General features: G+C 46.8%; 1 protein-coding gene across 1 annotated transcript; it reads left to right on the forward strand.

The window, feature by feature from the left end:
- Positions 1 to 6,131: 6,131 nt before the first annotated feature.
- LOC123446702 (LOB domain-containing protein 18-like) lies at positions 6,132 to 8,660 on the forward strand. Its single transcript, XM_045123258.1, has 2 exons — positions 6,132 to 6,903; positions 7,769 to 8,660. Exons 1-2 carry the CDS (start codon positions 6,541 to 6,543, stop codon positions 8,174 to 8,176), a joined length of 771 nt encoding a protein of 256 aa, XP_044979193.1. The 5' UTR covers positions 6,132 to 6,540; the 3' UTR covers positions 8,177 to 8,660.
- Positions 8,661 to 20,882: the final 12,222 nt, after the last annotated feature.

The raw sequence follows: 20,882 nt of genomic DNA on the forward strand, positions 1-20,882 counted from the left end.
ATGAAACGAAGGATCAAGAGATCATAGCAGTTTCTTCACAACTTCATGGTTAGTGATGACTCTGGCCGCAAGAGCCTGAAGCTCATTAGAGATATCAGTGACGCGATCAAAGGTGTCTTGACAGCTTTCATTATCCAGTCTCTTGAAGCGGTTGAAGAGATTGCGAAGAACATCAACACGAGAGTCGCGTTGTGTGGACACTCTTTCGTTAACTTTGGATAGCCTTTCCTAGATAAGCTTCGCAGAACCCAAAGCACTCACTCTGCCATACCGACCTTTGCTCAGATGGCCACAAATGATATTCTTTGCTTGAGAGTCGAGTTGCTTGAATCTCTCCACATCAGCGACAGTGATAGTTGAAGTGACATATGGAACACCATTTTCCATAATGTACCACACATCGTTGTCAATTGCTTCAAGGTGCATGATCATCTTCTTCTTTCTGAAGGGGAAATCCTTTCCTTCAAAGGTAGGACATCCCGCAGTAACCTTCATCATACCTGCGGTCGACATAACTATAACTCCAGGTGGTTAAACCAAACTCACACAGAACAAGGGAGTGCCTTGCTCTGGTACCAATTGAAAGTGTGTTATATCAACTAGAGGGGGGTGAATAGGCGGGTTTTATAAATTCAACACTGAGGAAATTCCTAGTGAGGAAAGTCCTTAGTCATGAACTGAGTGCACCAGAATAAGCACTCAAACTATGGTGCAAACGTGGCTATATCTTAGTCCTCAGAGTGAGTTGTAGCGTTCGGTTTGCACAGGTCGTGTGAACAGGATAAGGAGATGATGAATAACTCAAGTGAAGAATTTGAGGTGAGGATTTCAAAGAAAAGCTTCAGTAAAATTCTTCACACAGTGTAGATTAAAGTCATCAACATGCAATTGAGGAAATGAAAGAATTGAGTAGATATAACCTGTAGCTCGATGAAGACAGTGGTTTGATGGCCCTACTGCTATGACAGTTATGCATCTGGTTTGGAGTAGCTTGGTATTCAAACCAAATGACACATAGTCCCGGGACACACATTACCTACTGTATTCTCCTTGAGCTAAGGACACAGAGTCCTTGCCCAACACTCGTGGTAAGTCTTCACGGCAGACTTCCAAACCCTCACAAACTCGGTCACCGGCGATCCACAATTGACTGCTGAATGTTGTAGACCATTAACGCCTAACCATATGGAGGATGCACAGTCCTCAAAGGTAACAAGAATCTGTTCCACACAGGAACAATCTCTTCAGTGATGCTCAATCACTTTGGGTTTTGGTTTTGGTTTGGGTGTTTGAGGTTTTTCCTCACTTGATGATTTTCTCTCAAAGTCCCCGATGAATGGGTTGCTCTAAATGACAAGTGTTATTTTCTCTCGGAATAGGCAACCAGTAATGGTTGTGGGGGCGGCTATTTATAGCCTCGGAGCATCCCGACATGATTTGACATTAATGCCCTTAATGACATAACTGTTGTATGGACAAGATTGGGGACAGATGGCGCGCGGCACGGCAACGGTCAGATCTTTCAACTGTGAAAGTCCTCATCTCTCTCATGTTCCTCACTGATAGGCTGTTCGCACTCGCAAAATCCTAACTCCTCAGCTAGTGCAATTTCTTCAGCGACCAGAAGAACATCGTCTCTGTCACTGAAGACTTTGACTAATCTGTGACAGATATTCAAAGGCTTCACTCTAAGGATTTTATATTGTAAGCTTTGAGTTGAGCATCATGAGGAAATCCTCCTTAGTATTACCTCGTCCCCCTTTAACAGTAGGGTGTTTCTATGACTCAAGAAAGAAGAAAATGAAACAGAGAGAGTAAATCTTCAAGCTTCAAAGCCTTCAGAATATTTTCTTCGGGACACACCGAATTCCTCATATTAAAAGTCTTTATGAGGAATAGCGATTTATTCGCTATCAAAGTCTTCATGAGGAATAGCGATTTCTTCACTATCAAAGTCTTCACCCGAAGACATACATTTTAGGGGTCGATATTCTTCGTATAACTCAAACTCCTCAGTAACTTATAGGGCTTGTGTACACTCACAAACATATCAGTATCTTAACCTATAAGTCTTCAATCCACCAAAATCACTAAGGGGCACTAGATGCACTTACACTTAGCAACATATATAGATTCCACAAAAGCATAGGGTGTGTAGGGACTTTTTCGTTTCACGGGTCTATATGTATTTAGGTGTTACAAGTGGCATAGAGCAAAGTTGGGGCGTTGTTTGTTGCAATATATACCCTTACACTCACACTAGATCATCTAGAGTTGGGTAACAATTTTTGCCTCTTAAATTCATTTGTTTTTTTTTGGATGGTAGGTAGTAAAGGTAAGAACTAATCACAATGTTGTTCTTCCTCTAGATCGCCTAGAGTTGGGTAACTATCTTTTTTCCTCTTAAAGTTATTTGTTTAGATTGGATGGTAGATAGTAAAGGGATAAATACTCACAATGTTTGCCCTTCAAAATATATGTTGGATGTAAATTCAAAGTCACATTTTCATCTTCGGATCATCTCTTGAATTCAACTTCACATTCATTGGCGCCACCGCATCATGCCTAGTGGTTGACAATGCCCAATCCATCTTTTTCCTCGACCTGCCCTAGCCCCACCCTCACCCGAGGTGAACAACCTAAACCTGACAAACCCTAAGTTTGCTCTACTTCCTCAGCTCCACTACCGTCACTTTTATTATGCAACCGACAATATTGTTACGCTTCCGAAATCACTCCGACAAGGACTACTTACTCAGCTCTAGCACACTCATTATTGTCGATTTGGCTCCGACTCCGCCTCATAGTTCATTGGCGCTTGAGATCAAGGTTGACTAGGTTTTAAGAAAACAACCATCATACAAGATACGATAATTAATACGGGTGAAAATTGATAGATGAACTCATGGTGGAAATAATAGAAATATATTTTAAAATATCAATAACCCTCACCAACATACTTCCTCTGTCCTAAAGTAAGTGTCTTGAAATTAGTACAACTTTGTACTAGAGCTAATATAAAATTGAGACATTTATTTTAAGACGGAGGAAGCATATAAGTTTTTAGAAAGCATATGTTCTTCCAAAGGTATGAAGGGGATTTGATCATTTGCCCTGTTTTACTTGGGTGTTTGATCATGTCGTGCCTTATCTCAATGAAAAGCCGCCATAGGCCCCACATGGAACAGAGGAGACAAGAGCGTATATGGTCAAAATTGAGAATGAAAATGGGATAAATGATCAAATATTCAGCGAGCAGGTAAAAATATACTCCCTCATCTCATAGTGTAAGATGTTTTTTGACACTATATTATGCAGTGGGCATAAGGTGGTTGCACAGGTACCTCTGCAGTATAGGCATGAACTACGGGGCTGTTTGGATTATGACTATCCTTACCATATCTTACACATTATTTTTGTCACACTTGTCTTACTTGAGTTGCTTAAATTGTTAGCCACACATTGGCTTGCCTAAAGGAATTTTGCCACACTTTTTGTGTTTATGACATGTGAGGTTTAGTACTCATTAAAAAATGATTGTTTTAGGTGTGGTCAGAACCAAACACCCACCTAACTTGATCAAACTTGCCTAAGGTAAGTTGTGGCAAAGTGTGGCAAGGTGTGGCTAGAAACCTAACAGCCCTACCCTGTGATATTTTCGACAAATGTTAATTCCTGTTGAGCTCGGCTGGCTGTGGTCATCGGTCACAAAGTTGAGGTCGGCGGCACGCAACATTACAGAGCAAGCTTCCCGTTTTCCTGGAGGTTGCACCGAGCCGTTTCCCCATAATCTACGACTTAAAGGTAGGTAACTGCTTACTTTTTTTGTGAGCGAAAATTAATGTTGATCACTCGGACACATTATATTTGCACAAGTCCAGGCAGCTTAGCGCGGCAATAGTCAAAATACGCGTGACTTCTAGAGTAATATCGATAGTAAAAACAGCTCATGTCAGGGTCTCCCGGCAAAAAATGATTTAAAAAAAGAGAGTAAAAACAGCTCATGCCCATAAACTAATGCACTACTAGCTTGTGTGGTTATCCAACCATGTAGTCATGGTTGGAGTGCGCCGTTATTTTTTCGAGATTGCTCACCACTCCATAGCTTTCGACACGAGACGTCTGTGAATATCTTAGTGCACGCACACGGAGGTGGATCGACGCGGTTTCTACCTTCCTACTCGCTCCGTTACTAAATATAAGTCTTTTAAGCGATTTCACTATGTGTCTACATACGGAGCAAAATAATGGAATGTACACTCTAAAGTATGTCTATATACATCCGTATGTAGTCCACTAGTGGAATCTCTATAAAGACTTATATTTAGAAACGGAGGGAGTACACACTACGCATGCATTATGCAGGGTTTTTTTTTAGCAGAATACATGCAGATTAAGTTTCTGCCATCTTTGGCTTGGCGTTGATCAATAGTTTCTGGTCAGTTAAAACTGACATTATAGTTGGCAGTATTTAACGTCTGTTGGTAGAGATATAGCTAGGTCGGCGTTGCGCGTGACGCGGCGCGGCGGCGATTCTCGAGTTTCATGCATGTATGTACTTACTGGGTGTGGGTTGGTTATGGAAACTGCGAGGGAGAGAACCGGGAAACTCCTGCGCGGCGCGTGACGCGGGGCCGCCACCGGAATGGCGCTTGTCCGTTTTCGGTTAAACATCTTGTAACGGACGATTAATCGATTGCCTTCCAAAGAAACAAAACGGATGATGATGATGCATGATGGTAATAAAGCCCCAAAAGCGCGTGGCCACTGTACGTAGTGTAACACGGCACCACGCTGGAGTATGTATTAATTAGGACAGGAGGACGGTTGTTTTTGTACGTACAGTCATACGTACGTACGTACGTATGCACATATATACATGCTTGTGGTGTACTGATCGAGTACACGTACACGGCACATCGATCATCGTAACTTGAGGGCACACTTGCTTTTTTCGACATGTAATTGTTACTGCACTACTACACGTACACATGAGTAATATATATCTTCAACTCAAAAAAAAAAAAAATAGAGTACTAGTAATATATAGCTGGACTTTTACGTTAATCTAACTCACCATCGGTTTCAGTTCATGTAATCATGATGCTCGATGAGGGCGTAAATAATCCATCCCGGTGCAGATCGAGTAGGTAGGTTATGGAAAAATCGATTGATCCGTCGCTATTATTCGAAAAGGGAAAGAAGAAAAACTAATCGAAACCCAAATGCATATGCGCAGCTTTCCCGATCGAGCGGAGCCTCGCTCGAACGATCAGATCAGTGGTCACGCTACATATATATAGACAGACGTAGCCAGATGTAGACATGGGTAATGGTGAATGCATGCACAGTGCGCGGTGCGTCGTGCCGCCTCTCATCAGCACCCCGGCCCTCTGCTGCGATATCGATCGTGAAGTGAAAAGTCTTTGACCGCAACGTCAAGCCGTCCGCGGCTAGCTGATCTACGACTGCGAGCCGGCCGGTCGATGGCAAGTGAAGTGCAGTCACTAGCCAGCCAGCCAGTCCATAGCGAACTAGCCCGATCACCTACATATCTACTACCCATAAACAAAAGGGGGCAGCGCGCAATACGTAGCGTATGGAGGGGAAGAATGTCATGTTAGGCTCACGTGGGGGAGACTATGCACTGATGCATGATGCATCCATCTCGAACTAGCGTCCACTGTAGCGGTGGTGGAATGTGCTTGAGAGAGACCCCTCAGGAGAGGAGCCGATGGATCGAGCTAGCAGTGGATGTTGGAAACAATTAATTCGGGAGAGACTTTTTTTTTTTGCCCATCTCCATGCGTACGAGCACATATGTGTTTGTGTGACGGATAGATGCATGGTTGGATGCAAATTGGGCGAGGGGGACTGTGGTGCGGTTCCCTCTTGGGCTCGCTCCCCTCTCTCTCTCTCTCTCGCATACGCAGCATGTTTGCTTCACGCAATCTTCTAGCCCTTAAGAGAGCGAAAGAGCAGAAAGAGAAGTGTGTAGAGAGGGAAAGAGTGGTACCAGCTGCTGCTCGATCGCTAGGCCGGCTTCCATGCCGTGGCTTTAAAGTCTCATCAATACCGCAAAAACAAAACTACTCTACACACACACACACATATATATATATGTGTGTGTATGCACATATATGTTATTCCAGCAGTGGGACGATCGAGTAGGGAAAGTGTGTCTGCGTGTGATGAGATGAGCTAGGGAGAAACCGAAAAAAGAAAATCGGGATGGAACTGTAACCCCCCCATGACCTTCCACCAATAGGACAAACACCAAAAGGAGGCAGGGATTTCCATATATTACGCGTACGCCCCTCCCGTCTCCGGCTCTACTATATTGGCAGCCTGCCTTCCGCCCCATTCGACCCCCCCCCTCTCTCTCTCTCTCCTTCTACCTCTCGCTCTATACTTACCAACACCAGCGAGCGAGCGAGCGAGGGCACTTGTTTTATCCTATAACTAGCAAGTGCCTAGAGGGAGCAGCAGATATAAGGGGATTAAAAGCTCTCGCGACCGATCGATCTAGCTAGCACCGCAATGAGCTCGGGCGTCGGCAGCAGCACGCTTGGTGGCTGCGGCGGGCCGAGCGGGAGCGGCAGCGGAGGAGGAGGAGGAGGCCTTGGCGGCGGTGGCGGCGGGCCGTGCGGCGCGTGCAAGTTCCTCCGGCGCAAGTGCGTGAGCGAGTGCATCTTCGCGCCCTACTTCGACTCGGAGCAAGGCGCGGCGCACTTCGCGGCGGTGCACAAGGTGTTCGGCGCCAGCAACGTGTCCAAGCTCCTCCTCCAGATCCCCGCGCACAAGCGCCTCGACGCCGTCGTCACCATCTGCTACGAGGCCCAGGCCCGCCTCCGCGACCCCGTCTACGGCTGCGTCGCCCACATCTTCGCGCTCCAGCAGCAGGTACATCCATCCCATCCATCCATCATATGCCCATCGATACATCGAGTTAAGTTCAATCTGCATATGTAGTGCATAGTACATGTTGATCGATCATCATCCTGCATGCCCCTCGCTCTTTGGATTATTGGAGGGAAAAACCCCATGCAGAGCCAGCTAGCGAATCGCTGGTGGCTTGCTGGCTGCATGCCCATGCGTATGGATCTGGATCTTTTCCACGGGAGGGAGGGAGGGAGGGTAGTAGCTAGTATTCCGGCGGCCGCGTTTCCTCTTTCCGGAGAAAGGAAGGCGAGTCTACTTTGGGGAGGAAATTAACACGGCCAAGCCAAGCAACGGCAGGGCGAAAAGGGGCACGCCAAGCGCTAAACCGGGAGACTGCTTCCCCAGCTGGACTTGGCGATGAATGATATGCGCGCGCGCACGACGTCTCATCCGTCGCGTCCGCGGCGCCGTCCGATCCTCCCCACCCGCGGATCGTACGCGCGCCCGTCGCGCCACGTCCGCGCCCGCATATATGTTAGTACCCCCGTCTCGGTCTCCGGGGTTTGAACAGGCCAAGGAGAGTAGTCCTTGGTTCTCGATCTGAACCCCATGAAAAGAAAGCCCTAGCACCGATCTCTAGTTCTGGAACTTCTAACCGGCCGGCCCCTTCTCTTTTGTTTCTAGCTAGCTACTGCAAATCTTATCATCTTCTCTTCCTTGCAAATCATTTCGTTGCATACATTCATGCATGCATGCATGCATGCATGTGGTTCTACATATACCGTATATCTGTTCATATCATTGTGTGGCTGCATGATTTGAAGCTTGTACGTACTGATGCATGAATGTATGTATGTGTCATGTGGTGCCACCATTCATTCCCCAGGTGGTGAATCTCCAGGCCGAGCTGACCTACCTGCAGACACACCTGGCCACCCTGGAGCTGCCGTCGCCGCCGCTGCCGGCCGCGCCGCAACTGCCGATGGCGATGCCGGCCCAATTCTCCATCTCGGACCTGCCGTCCACGACGAACATTCCGACCACCATCGACCTGTCCGCGCTCTTCGAGCCGCCGGCGCAACCGCAGTGGGCGCTCCAGCAGCATCACCAGCACCAGCTCCGCCAGCCTTCATACGGCGCCATGGCGCACAGGGGCGGCTCCAGCATGGCGGAGGGATCGGCGGGCAGCGGCAGCGGCGACCTGCAGACGCTGGCGCGGGAGCTCCTGGACCGCCACGGCCGGTCCGGCGTGAAGCCCGAGCTGCAGCCGCCACCTCCGCCGCACCCAAGATGAGCTCAATCCTCCCTCCAAGCCGCGCGCGTCGTCCATGCCAACAATATGCCATGGCCCGAGCCGAGAGCGATCGAGTGCATGGCCGTACCGTGCAAAGAGATGGAGTTGGCGATCGCAGGCGACATGCATGGCAGCAGAAGCACAAGAGTTGGCGCGCGCGCGGCAACAACGAGAGGGATTATTGGGATCGGTGACGGAGGGATGATGGCGAGCAGCGTGGTTCGATCGAGTAGGTAGAAGAGAAGAGAAGCATTGGCCGGTTTTCGCGTATCCACCTTGTTGTTAACCAGGGGCGCAAGGGCGCCCCACTTGCTCCATATTCTACATTTGATTTGGCTTTTCCTCCAACAGAGGACGATCGCTCCATCGATCGGGTCCCTAGTCAGTAGAGGGTACCAGTAGTTTGACATGGGTAGCTGCAGTGTTACTTTGGGCCACCGGCCGGCCGGACGTTCCATTAATTGCAAGATTTTTAAGAAGCTTCTATTCCTGGCTAGCTTACACATCTCTCTCGCTGTTGATCACGCTGGCCGGCGATGCTTAACTCCGGCTACTAGCATTGCAGCTGTTTCGACGCATTTATGGCCTTCTCTAAATTGGTTTTGCAGCTTCTTCAGATCGACTCGACTCTCGACTGTGATGCGTTCGTTTCTTTTAGTATTTATTTTTCCAAGTCGGGCGCTATCGACGGTCGTGTATTTGTTTATTTGTTCTTGCGACGGCCAGCGGCGGTGCTGTGACGCAACAGTGCTCTGAAGTCACTTCCCGGCGTGGAGTTATGAACAGCTCATCAGCTCTCTGGATAGGGGACATGTGGCTACATGATCGGGCCCGCGCTTGAGTTGATGAGAGGGAAAAAGGAATATAGTTTTGGTCAGTCTATTTGTCAGGGATCGATCCATCCTGCTTTGACTATGACCGTTGTTATGTGTTGTCCGCCGCTGTTGCTTCTGGGCATACGTATGCCATGCCCCCGTATCGTGGTGTCGGTTGGAAAGTGAAATTTGAGCAAATGAATTTGAACATGGATCATGGTTCTTAACTAGTAGCGCGCTGAATCACGCATTTGCGCATCTTGATAATCTTTATTGTACTGGTGTATAGGTGTTGTTTTAGATTTCGACACAAACAAAACTTTGCCTAGTACCATCCATGTCAAACAACAAGGATGCGCCATGATATGCACATAAACTCTTAGTTTTCCTTAGTTCTCCCTACACCATTCGCATGAACAAGCCTACACATTCAATGCAAAAGTGCGAAATTTTCTTCAATAGGAAGTCAAACCATGTATCAAGCGTATGTTCTGATGAAGACCTCAGGTAAAAACCTCGCACCAAAGACTCAAAAACCAAAAATACGAGCTCAAACTTAGAGATGTCTCCTCCGAGCCATACCACCATCATCTTCCATGTCCACTTTCATAACCCCTGGCAACCGAGTTACTTAGGGCTTTTACCAAAGGTTTCAATCTTTTTTCCAAAGGGAGATCCCTCACCCGAACACATGCTTGTATCAGCTATCATCACAAAATGCTTGTATCAGCTATCATCACAAAGGATTTAGTTTCGCTTTCATAATTCTCAATCACAATGATTTACATATTGTAATGCCACAGTCTCTTTTTGTGAGTGTGTTTCAGAATTATTGGGCTTTTGGCCCATTTATTGTTTTCAACAATTGCTGGAAATCTCGTAGGCCCATATGAGCCGTTCATGCATGACAAGTGAAGTTTGAAAATGTATAATCCCATTTCAATTATAAAGTGTATGATGGGCCAACATATAAGTTTGGCTCCTTCACACATCACCAATAGCTTGAGAAACGGGCACATTCAAGCACACCCCTTCTCCATCATATGTCTCGCCTTGCACACGTGTTTCATGAACGAGCCAAACTAGGACCTATGTCACGTGTACGTGTAGCCTTAACATTGTCATGCAAGAAAAGAAGTAGAAACCGTTTTCACTAAGTTTTTTTAGCGGTAAACCTCACTTTATTAAGCCGGAGTTCAGTTTATAGGGATAATAATCGGGTCATGGGGCAAACCCAGCCACAAATGGTAAGCCACTCCTATAGACGAGGCAAATTTGGCTAAATTATGAGCCTCAAATATTAAAACATGACCTTCAAAAATAAAATCACAATTAATGAAGTCCTTCGGTGATGCTTCGATCTCCTTGATGATAGCGTTATATCTCCCCCCATCCCTTTTTTATCTCAGTCATGACTGGTTGGCAGTCACAAGCGATAACAATTCTCCTTAAAGAGAGATCATGCACTAGAGCCAAAGCTTCCCTGCAAGCAATTACTTTCAATGTTGTCGGATCAGGGATATCACTGGAAACAATTGCCGAGGATTCTAGGAAAGTCCCGTCATGGTCTCTACAAACTGTTGCTGACGCTATATCGTTTATAATCGTCGACAGTGTGCAATCAACATGAATTTTGGAAATGCCTAGACTAGACGCCTTCCAAAGGTAATCCACATCAGGTCTCCTCATAGGCTTTGCCTGTTTCTGTTCCTGAATAGCTTCGAGTTCCGTAATGAAATTATTAACAAATGAGTTAGTAGCATGAGGGCTCTCTAGGATTCCTTCTGTTGGAAATATGACCTAGAGGCAATAATAAAATGGTTATTATCATATTTCCTTGTTCATGATAATCGTTTATTGTTCATGCTATAATTGTATTAACAGGAAACAGTAATACATGTGTCAATAAATAGATCACAATGTGTCCCTAGCAAGCCTCTAGTTGGCTAGCTCGTTGATCAATAGATGATCATGGTTTCCTGATCATGGGCATTGGATGTCATTGATAACGGGATCACATCATTGGGAGAATGATGTGATGGACAAGACCCAATCCTAAGCGTAGCACTAGATCGTGTTGTTCGTATGCTAAAGCTTTTCTAATGTCAAGTGTCTTTTCCTTCGACCGTGAGATTGTGCAACTCCCGGATACCGTAGGAGTGCTTTGGGTGTATCAAACGTCACGACGTAACTGGGTGACTATAAAGATGCACTACGGGTACCTCTGAAAGTGTCTGTTGGGTTGGTACGAATCGAGATCGGGATTTGTCACTCCGCGTGACGGAGAGGTATCTCTGGGCCCACTCGGTAGAACATCATCATGAGCTCAATGTGAATAAGGAGTTAGTCACACGATGATGTGCTACGGAACGAGTAAAGAGACTTACCCGTAACGAGATTGAACAAGGTATAGGTATACCGACGATCGAATCTCGGGCAAGTTCTATACCAACAAACAAAGGGAATTGTATACGGGATTGATTGAATCCTTGACATCGTGGTTCATTCGATGAGATCATCGTGGAGCAAGTGGGAGCCACCATGGATATCCAGACCCCGCTGATGGTTATTGGCCGGAGAGGTGTCTCGGTCATGTCTGCCTGTCTCCCGAACCCGTAGGGTCTACACACTTAAGGTTCGATGACGCTAGGGTTATAGGGAATTGTTATACGAAGTTATCGAAAGTTGTTCGGAGTCCCGGATGAGATCCTGTACGTCACGAGGAGCTCCGGAATGGTCCGGAGGTAAAGATTGATATATAGGACGGATGGTTTTGGACACCGGAAGTGTTTCGTGCGTCAGCGGTAACGTACCGGGACCACCGGAAGTGGCCCCGGGGGTCCACCAGAAGGGGGCCACGACCCCGGGAGGCTAGATGGGCCAAGTGCGGGAGGGAACCAGCCCCTAGGTGGGCTGGTGCGCCCCCACACTCAGCCCAAGGCGCAGGAGGTGGAGAGGGGGGAAACCCTAGGCGCTGGTGGGCCTAAGGCCCACCTAGGGGTGCGCCACCCCCTCCCCCTGCCCTGGCCGCCGCACCTCCCATCTAGGGGGTGCCGCACCACCTAGGGTGGGAACCCTAGGGGTGGCACCCCCCTCCCCTCCTCCTATACATAGTGGGGGTTTCGGGGCTGTTTTACACACAGTTTTCCCTCTCCCTCGGCGCAGCCCCGCTCTTCTTTCTCCTCCTCTCTGCGATGTTTGCCGAAGCCCTGTCGGGAGACCTCGTCTCTCCATCGACACCACGCCGTCGTGCTGCTGGATATCCTCCCCAAACTCTCCGTCCTCCTTGCTGGATCAAGGTGCAGGAGATGTCACCGGGCTGCACGTGTGTTGGACGCGGAGGTGCCGTGGTTCGGCACTAGATCGGAATCACACCGTGATCTGAATCGCCGCGAGTACGACTCCATCAACCGCGTTCTAGCAACGCTTCCGCTTAGCGATCTTCAAAGGTATGAAGATGCTCTTACCCCTCTCTCATTGCTGGTCTCTCCATAGGAAGATCTGAATATGCGTAGGAAATTTTTTGAATTTATGCTACGTTACCCAACAGTGGTATCAGAGCCAGGTTTTCTATGCGTAGATTCTATGCACGAGTAGAACACAAAAGGTTGTGGGCAATGATTTGTCAATTGCTTGCCGCTACTAGTCTTATTCTTTTCCAGCGGTATTATGGGATGAAGCGGCCCGGACCGACCATACACGTACGCTTACGTGAGACTGGTTCCACCGATAGACATGCACACCGTGCATAAAGGTGGCTAGCGGGTGTCTGTCTCTCCCACTCTAGTCGGATTGGATTTGATGAAAAGGGTCCTTACGAAGGGTAAATAGCTTTGGCATATCATCGTTGTGGCTGTCACGTAGGTAAGAAGGCGTTCTTGCTAGAAACCCCTCTCCATAGGAAGTTGTGATGTTGCATGTATGATGTATGAGATGATCATGTTATTGTAATAGGTTTCACGACTTGCATGTCGATGTTGGAATTATGCCCTAGAGGCAATAATAAATGTATAGTTATTATTATAATTCCTGTATCAAGATAATAGTTTATTATCCATGCTATAATTGTATTGAATGAAGACTCATTTACATGTGTGGATACATAGACAAAACACCGTCCCTAGCATGCCTCTAGTTGGCTAGCCAGTTGATCGATGATAGTCAGTGTCTTCTGATTATGAACAAGGTGTTGTTGCTTGATGACTGGATCACGTCATTGGGAGAATCACGTGATGGACTAGACCCAAACTAATAGACGTAGCATGTTGATCGTGTCATTTTGTTGCTACTGTTTTCTGCGTGTCAAGTATTTATTCCTATGACCATGAGATCATATAACTCACTGACACCGGAGGAATGCTTTGTGTGTATCAAACGTCGCAACGTAACTGGGTGACTATAAAGATGCTCTACAGGTATCTCCAAAGGTGTTAGTTGAGTTAGTATGGATCAAGACTGGGATTTGTCACTCCGTGTGACGGAGAGGTATCTCGGGGCCCACTCGGTAATACAACATCACACACAAGCCTTGCAAGCAATGTAACTTAGTGTAAGTTGCGGGATCTTGTGTTACGGAACGAGTAAAGAGACTTGCCGGTAAACGAGATCGAAATAGGTATGCGGATACTGACGATCGAATCTCGGGCAAGTAACATACCGAAGGACAAAGGGAATGACATACGGGATTATACGAATCCTTGGCACTGAGGTTCAAACGATAAGATCTTCGTAGAATATGTAGGATCCAATATGGGCATCCAGGTCCCGCTATTGGATATTGACCGAGGAGTCTCTCGGGTCATGTCTACATAGTTCTCGAACCCGCAGGGTCTGCACACTTAAGGTTCGACGTTGTTTTATGCGTATTTGAGTTATATGGTTGGTTACCGAATGTTGTTCGGAGTCCCGGATGAGATCACGGACGTCACGAGGGTTTCCGAAATAGTCCAGAAACGAAGATTGATATATAGGATGACCTCATTTGATTACCGGAAGGTTTTCGGAGTTACCGGGAATGTACCGGGAATGACGAATGGGTTCCGGGAGTTCACCGGGGGGGGGGGGCAACCCACCCCGGGGAAGCCCATAGGCTTTGGGGAGACACACCAGCCCTTAGTGGGCTGGTGGGACAGCCCCAAGGGGGCCTATGCGCCAAGAGAAAGAAATCAAAGGAAAAGAAAAAAAAAGAGCGAAGAAGTGGGAAGGGAGGGGGACTCCTCCCACCAAACCAAGTCCAACTCGGTTTGGGGGGGGGGAGTCCTCCCCCCCTTGGCTCGGCCGACCCCTTGGGAGTCCCTTGGACCCCAAGGCAAGGTCCCCCTCCCTCCTCCTATATATATGGGGCTTTTAGGGCAGATTTGAGACGACTTTCTCACGGCTGCCCGACCACATACCTCCATAGTTTTTCCTCTAGATCACGTTTCTGCGGAGCTCGGGCGGAGCCCTGCTGAGACGAGATCATCACCAACCTCCGGAGCGCCGTCACGCTGCCGGAGAACTCTTCTACCTCTCCGTCTCTCTTGCTAGATCAAGAAGGCCGAGATCATCGTCGAGCTGTACGTGTGCTGAACGCGGAGGTGCCGTCCGTTCGGTACTAGATCGTGGGACTGATCGCGGGATTGTTCGCGGGGCGGATCGAGGGACGTGAGGACGTTCCACTACATCAACCGCGTTCTCTAACGCTTCTGCTGTACGATCTACAAGGGTACGTAGATCACTCATCCCCTCTCGTAGATGGACATCACCATGATAGGTCTTCGTGCGCGTAGGAAAATTTTTGTTTCCCATGCGACGTTCCCCAACAGTGGTATCAGAGCTAGGTTCATGCGTAGATGTCTTCTCGAGTAGATCACAAAAGGTTTTGTGGGCGGTGATGTGCATTTTTCTGCCCTCCTTAGTCTTTTCTTGATTCCGCGGTATTGTTGGATTGAAGCGGCTTGGACCGACATTACTCGTACGCTTACGAGAGACTGGTTTCATCGTTACGAGTAACCCCCTTTGCTCAAAGATGACTGGCAAGTGTCGGATTCTCCAACTTTAGTTGAATCGGATTTGACCGAGGAGGTCCTTGGATGAGGTTAAATAGCAACTCATATATCTCCGTTGTGGTGTTTGCGTAAGTAAGATGCGATCCTACTAGATACCCTTGGTCACCACGTAAAACTTGCAACAACAAAATTAGAGGACGTCTAACTTGTTTTTGCAGGGTATGATTGTGATGTGATATGGCCAACGATGTGATGTGATATATTGGATGTATGAGATGATCATGTTGTAATAGAAATATCGACTTGCACGTCGATGGTACGGCAACCGGCAGGAGCCATAGGGTTGTCTTTATACTAACATATGTGCTTGCAGATGCGTTTACTATTTTGCTAGGATGTAGCTATAGTAGTAATAGCATAAGTAGCACGACAACCACGATGGCAACACGTTGATGGATGATCATGGTGTGGCGCCGGTGACAAGAAGATCGTGCCGGTGCTTTGGTGATGGAGATCAAGAAGCACGTGATGATGGCCATATCATGTCACTTATGAATTGCATGTGATGTTAATCCTTTTATGCACCTTATTTTGCTTAGAACGACGGTAGCATTATGAGGTGATCTCTCACTAAAATTTCAAGACGAAATTGTGTTCTCCCCGACTATGCACCGTTGCTACAGTTCGTCGTTTCGAGACACCACGTGATGATCGGGTGTGATAGACTCAACGTTAACATACAACGGGTGCAAAACAGTTGCGCACGCGGAACACTCGGGTTAAGCTTGACGAGCCTAGCATGTGCAGACATGGCCTCGGAACACATGAGACCGAAAGGTCGATCATGAATCATATAGTTGATATGATTAGCATAGGGATGCTTACCACTGAAACTATACTCAACTCACGTGATGATCGGACTTGGGATAGTGTAAGTGGATCATGAACCACTCAAATGACTAGAGAGATGTACTTTTTGAGTGGGAGTTTAGCATATAATTTGATTAAGTTGAACTCTAAATTATCTTGAACATAGTCTAAGTCCACTTTGAATATATTTGTGTTGTAGATCATGGCTCACGCAAGTGTCATCCTGAATTTTAATACGTTCCTAGAGAAAGCTAAGTTGAAAGATGATGGAAGCAACTTTGTAGACTGGGCTCGTAATCTTAAGCTAATCTTACAAGCTGGAAAGAAGGATTATGTCCTTAATGCTGCGCTAGGAGATGAACCACCCGCTACGGCTAATCAGGATGTTAAGAACGCTTGGTTAGCGCGTAAGGAGGACTACTCAATAGTTCAATGTGCAGTCTTGTATGGCTTAGAGCCGGGACTTCAACGTCGCTTTGAGCGTCATGGAGCATTTGAGATGTTCCAGGAGTTGAAGTTTATCTTTCAGAAGAACGCCCGGATCGAGAGGTATGAGACCTCCGATAAATTCTATGCTTGCAAGATGGAGGAAAACTCGTCTGTCAGTGAACATGTGCTCAAAATGTCTGGGTACTCAAACCGTCTAGCTGAACTGGGGATTGAACTCCCGCAAGAAGCTATCACTGACAGAATCCTTCAATCACTGCCGCCAAGCTATAAAGGCTTTGTGTTGAACTACAACATGCAAGGGATGAACAAGTCTCCCGGCGAGTTGTTTGCGATGCTGAAAGTCGCAGAGTCTGAACTCCGTAAAGAGCATCAAGTGTTGATGGTGAGCAAGACCACTAGTTTCAAGAGAAACGGCAAAGGAAAGAAGGTCAATTCGAAGAAGAGCGGCAAGCCTGTTGCCAATCCGCCGAAGAAGCCCAAAGCTGGACCTAAGCCTGAAACAGAGTGCTTCTATTGCAAGGGTATGGGTCACTGGAAGCGCAATTGCCCCAAGTATCTGGCAGATAAGAAGGCGGGCAAAGAAAAATCAGGTATATTTGATATACATGTTATTGATGTGTACTTAACCGGCTCTCGTAGTAGTGCCTGGGTATTTGATACCGGTTCTGTTGCTCACATTTGCAACTCGAAGAAGGAACTGCGGAATAGACGAAGGCTGGCAAAAGACGAAGTGACGATGCGCGTAGGAAACGGTTCCAAGGTTGATGCAATCGCCGTCGGCACAGTGTCACTTCAACTACCATCGGGATTAGTGATGAACTTAAATCATTGTTATTTAGTGCCTGCGTTGAGCATGAACATTATATCTGGATCTTGTTTATTGCCAGACGGTTACTCTTTTAAGTCTGAGAATAATGGTTGTTCTATTTCTATGAGTAACATCTTTTATGGTCATGCACCGAATGTGAGAGGATTGTTCATATTGAATCTTGATAGCGATATGCATATACATAACATTGAGACCAAAAGAGTTAGAGTAAACAATGATAGCGCCATATTTTTGTGGCACTGCCGCCTGGGTCATATTGGTGTAAAGCGCATGAAGAAACTCCATGCTGATGGACTTTTGGAGTCACTTGACTTTGATTCACTTGACACGTGCGAACCATGCCTCATGGGCAAGATGACTAAGACTCCGTTCTCCGGAACAATGGAGCGTGCAAGTGACTTGTTGGAAATCATACATACTGATGTGTGTGGTCCAATGAGCGTGGAGGCACGCGGCGGATATCGTTATTTTCTCACCTTCACTGATGATTTAAGTAGATATGGTTATGTCTACTTGATGAAGCACAAGTCTGAAACATTTGAAAAGTTCAAGCAATTTCAGAGTGAAGTGGAAAATCATCGTAACAAGAAGATCAAGTTCTTGCGGTCTGATCGTGGGGGTGAATATCTGAGTTTCGAGTTTGGTGCTCACTTAAGACAATGTGGAATTGTTTCGCAGTTAACACCGCCTGGAACACCACAGCGTAATGGTGTGTCCGAACGTCGTAATCGTACTTGGTTAGAGATGGTGCGATCTATGATGTCTCTTACTGATTTGCCGTTATCATTTTGGGGTTATGCATTAGAAACAGCTGCATTCACTTTAAATAGGGCACCATCAAAATCCATTGAGACGACACCATACGAACTGTGGTATGGCAAAAGACCAAAGTTGTCGTTTCTTAAAGTTTGGGGATGTGATGCTTATGTCAAAAAGCTTCAGCCTGAAAAGCTGGAACCCAAAGCGGAAAAGTGCGTCTTCATAGGTTACCCAAAAGAGACAGTTGGGTACACCTTCTATCTCAAATCCGAGGGCAAAGTGTTTGTTGCTAAGAACGGAACTTTTCTCGAGAAGGAGTTTCTCTCGAGAGAATTGAGTGGGAGGAAGATAGAACTTGACGAGGTTGTCGAACCTCTCATCCCTCTGAATGGTGGCGCAGGGCAAGGGGAAACCTCTGTCGTTGCGACACCGGTTGAGGAGGAAGTTAATGATGATGATCATGAAACTCCAGTTCAAGTTTCTGTTGAACCACGCAGGTCGACGAGATCACGCGCTGCTCCAGAGTGGTACGGTAATCCCGTCTTGTCAATCATGTTGTTAGACAACAATGAACCTGCAAATTATGAAGAAGCAATGGTGGGCCCAGATTCCAACAAATGGCTAGAAGCCATGAAATCCGAGATAGGATCCATGTATGAGAACAAAGTGTGGACTTTGGAGATACTACCTGAGGGCCGCAAGGCTATTCAGAACAAATGGATCTTTAAGAAGAAGACGGACGCTGGCGGTAATGTGACCGTTTATAAAGCTCGACTTGTGGCAAAGGGTTTTTCACAAGTTCCAGGAGTTGACTACGATGAGACCTTCTCACCCGTAGCGATGCTTAAGTCCGTCAGAATCATGTTAGCAATAGCTGCATTTTTCGATTATGAAATCTGGCAGATGGATGTCAAAACGGCGTTCCTTAACGGTTTCCTTAAGGAAGAATTGTATATGATGCAACCCGAAGGTTTTGTCGATCCTAAAAATGCTGACAAGGTGTGCAAGCTCCAGCGATCCATTTATGGACTGGTGCAAGCATCTCGGAGTTGGAACAAACGCTTTGATGAGGTGATCAAAGCATTTGGGTTTATACAAGTGGTTGGAGAATCTTGTATTTACAAGAAAGTGAGTGGGAGCTCTGTGGCATTTCTAATATTATATGTGGATGACATATTACTGATTGGAAACAACATAGAGCTTTTGGAGAGCATAAAAGGTTACTTGAATAAAAGTTTCTCTATGAAGGACCTAGGAGAAGCTGCTTACATTCTAGGCATTAAGATCTATAGGGATAGATCAAAACGCCTGATAGGACTTTCACAAAGCACATACCTTGATAAAGTTTTGAAGAGGTTCAAAATGGAACAGTCCAAGAAAGGGTTCTTGCCAGTGTTACAAGGTACGAGATTGAGTAAGACTCAGTGCCCAGCAACTGATGAAGATAGAGAGCATATGCGCTCCGTCCCCTATGCTTCAGCCATAGGCTCTATCATGTATGCAATGTTGTGCATTAGACCGGATGTTAGCCTGGCCATAAGTATGGCAGGTAGGTTCCAGAGTAATCCAGGTGTGGATCACTGGACGGCGGTCAAGAATATCCTGAAGTACCTGAAAAGGACTAAGGAGATGTTTCTCGTGTATGGAGGTGACGAAGAGCTCGCCGTAAAAGGTTACGTCGATGCAAGCTTTGACACAGATCCGGACGACTCTAAGTCACAAACCGGATACGTATTTATTCTTAATGGGGGTGTAGTAAGCTGGTGCAGTTCCAAGCAAAGCGTCGTAGCAGATTCTACATGTGAAGCGGAGTACATGGCTGCCTCGGAGGCGGCTAAGGAGGGTGTCTGGATGAAGCAGTTCATGACGGATCTTGGAGTGGTGCCAAGTGCACTGGATCCAATAACCTTGTTCTGTGACAACACTGGTGCCATTGCCTTAGCAAAGGAACCAAGGTTTCACAAGAAGAACAGACACATCAAACGACGCTTCAACCTCATCCGCGACTACGTCGCGGAGGAGGACGTAAATATATGCAAAGTGCACACGGATCTGAATGTAGCAGACCCGCTGACTAAACCTCTTCCATGGCCAAAACATGATCGACACCAGAACTGTATGGGTGTTAGATTTATTACAATGTAATTCACATGGTGATGTGAGGGCTAGATTATTGACTCTAGTGCAAGTGGGAGACTGTTGGAATTATGCCCTAGAGGCAATAATAAATGTATAGTTATTATTATAATTCCTGCATCAAGATAATAGTTTATTATCCATGCTATAATTGTATTGAATGAAGACTCATTTACATGTGTGGATACATAGACAAAACACCGTCCCTAGCATGCCTCTAGTTGGCTAGCCAGTTGATCGATGATAGTCAGTGTCTTCCGATTATGAACAAGGTGTTGTTGCTTGATGACTGGATCACGTCATTGGGAGAATTGAGACGACTTTCTCACGGCTGCCCGACCACACACCTCTATAGTTTTTCCTCTAGATCACGTTTCTGCGGAGCTCGGGCGGAGCCCTGCTGAGACGAGATCATCACCAACCTCCGGAGCGCCGTCACGCTGCCGGAGAACTCTTCTACCTCTCCGTCTCTCTTGCTGGATCAAGAAGGCCGAGATCATCGTCAAGCTGTACGTGTGCTGAACGCGGAGGTGCCGTCCGTTCGGTACTAGATCGTGGGACTGATCGCGGGATTGTTCGCGGGGCGGATCGAGGGACGTGAGGACGTTCCACTACATCAACCGCGTTCTCTAACGCTTCTGCTGTACGATCTACAAGGGTACGTAGATCACTCATCCCCTCTCGTAGATGGACATCACCATGATAGGTCTTCGTGCGCGTAGGAAATTTTTTGTTTCCCATGCGACGTTCCCCAACAGTCGATGAGTATGACAACTGACAGGAGCCATAGGAGTTGTCTTAATTTATTGTATGAGATGCAACACCATGTGCTTACTACTTTTACTTCATTGCTAACGGTT

This window comes from Hordeum vulgare, chromosome 4H (genome assembly GCF_904849725.1).
Source record: "Hordeum vulgare subsp. vulgare chromosome 4H, MorexV3_pseudomolecules_assembly, whole genome shotgun sequence".
Classification (NCBI taxonomy): Eukaryota; Viridiplantae; Streptophyta; class Magnoliopsida; order Poales; family Poaceae; genus Hordeum; species Hordeum vulgare.

Excerpts from the sequence above, each read along its gene's own strand:
- LOC123446702 (XM_045123258.1), top strand. The coding sequence starts at position 6,541 with ATGAGCTCGGGCGTCGGCAGCAGCACGCTTGGTGGCTGCGGCGGGCCG. Across the intron at positions 6,904-7,768 it reads TCTTCGCGCTCCAGCAGCAG|GTGGTGAATCTCCAGGCCGA; the intron begins GTACATCCATCC and ends TTCATTCCCCAG.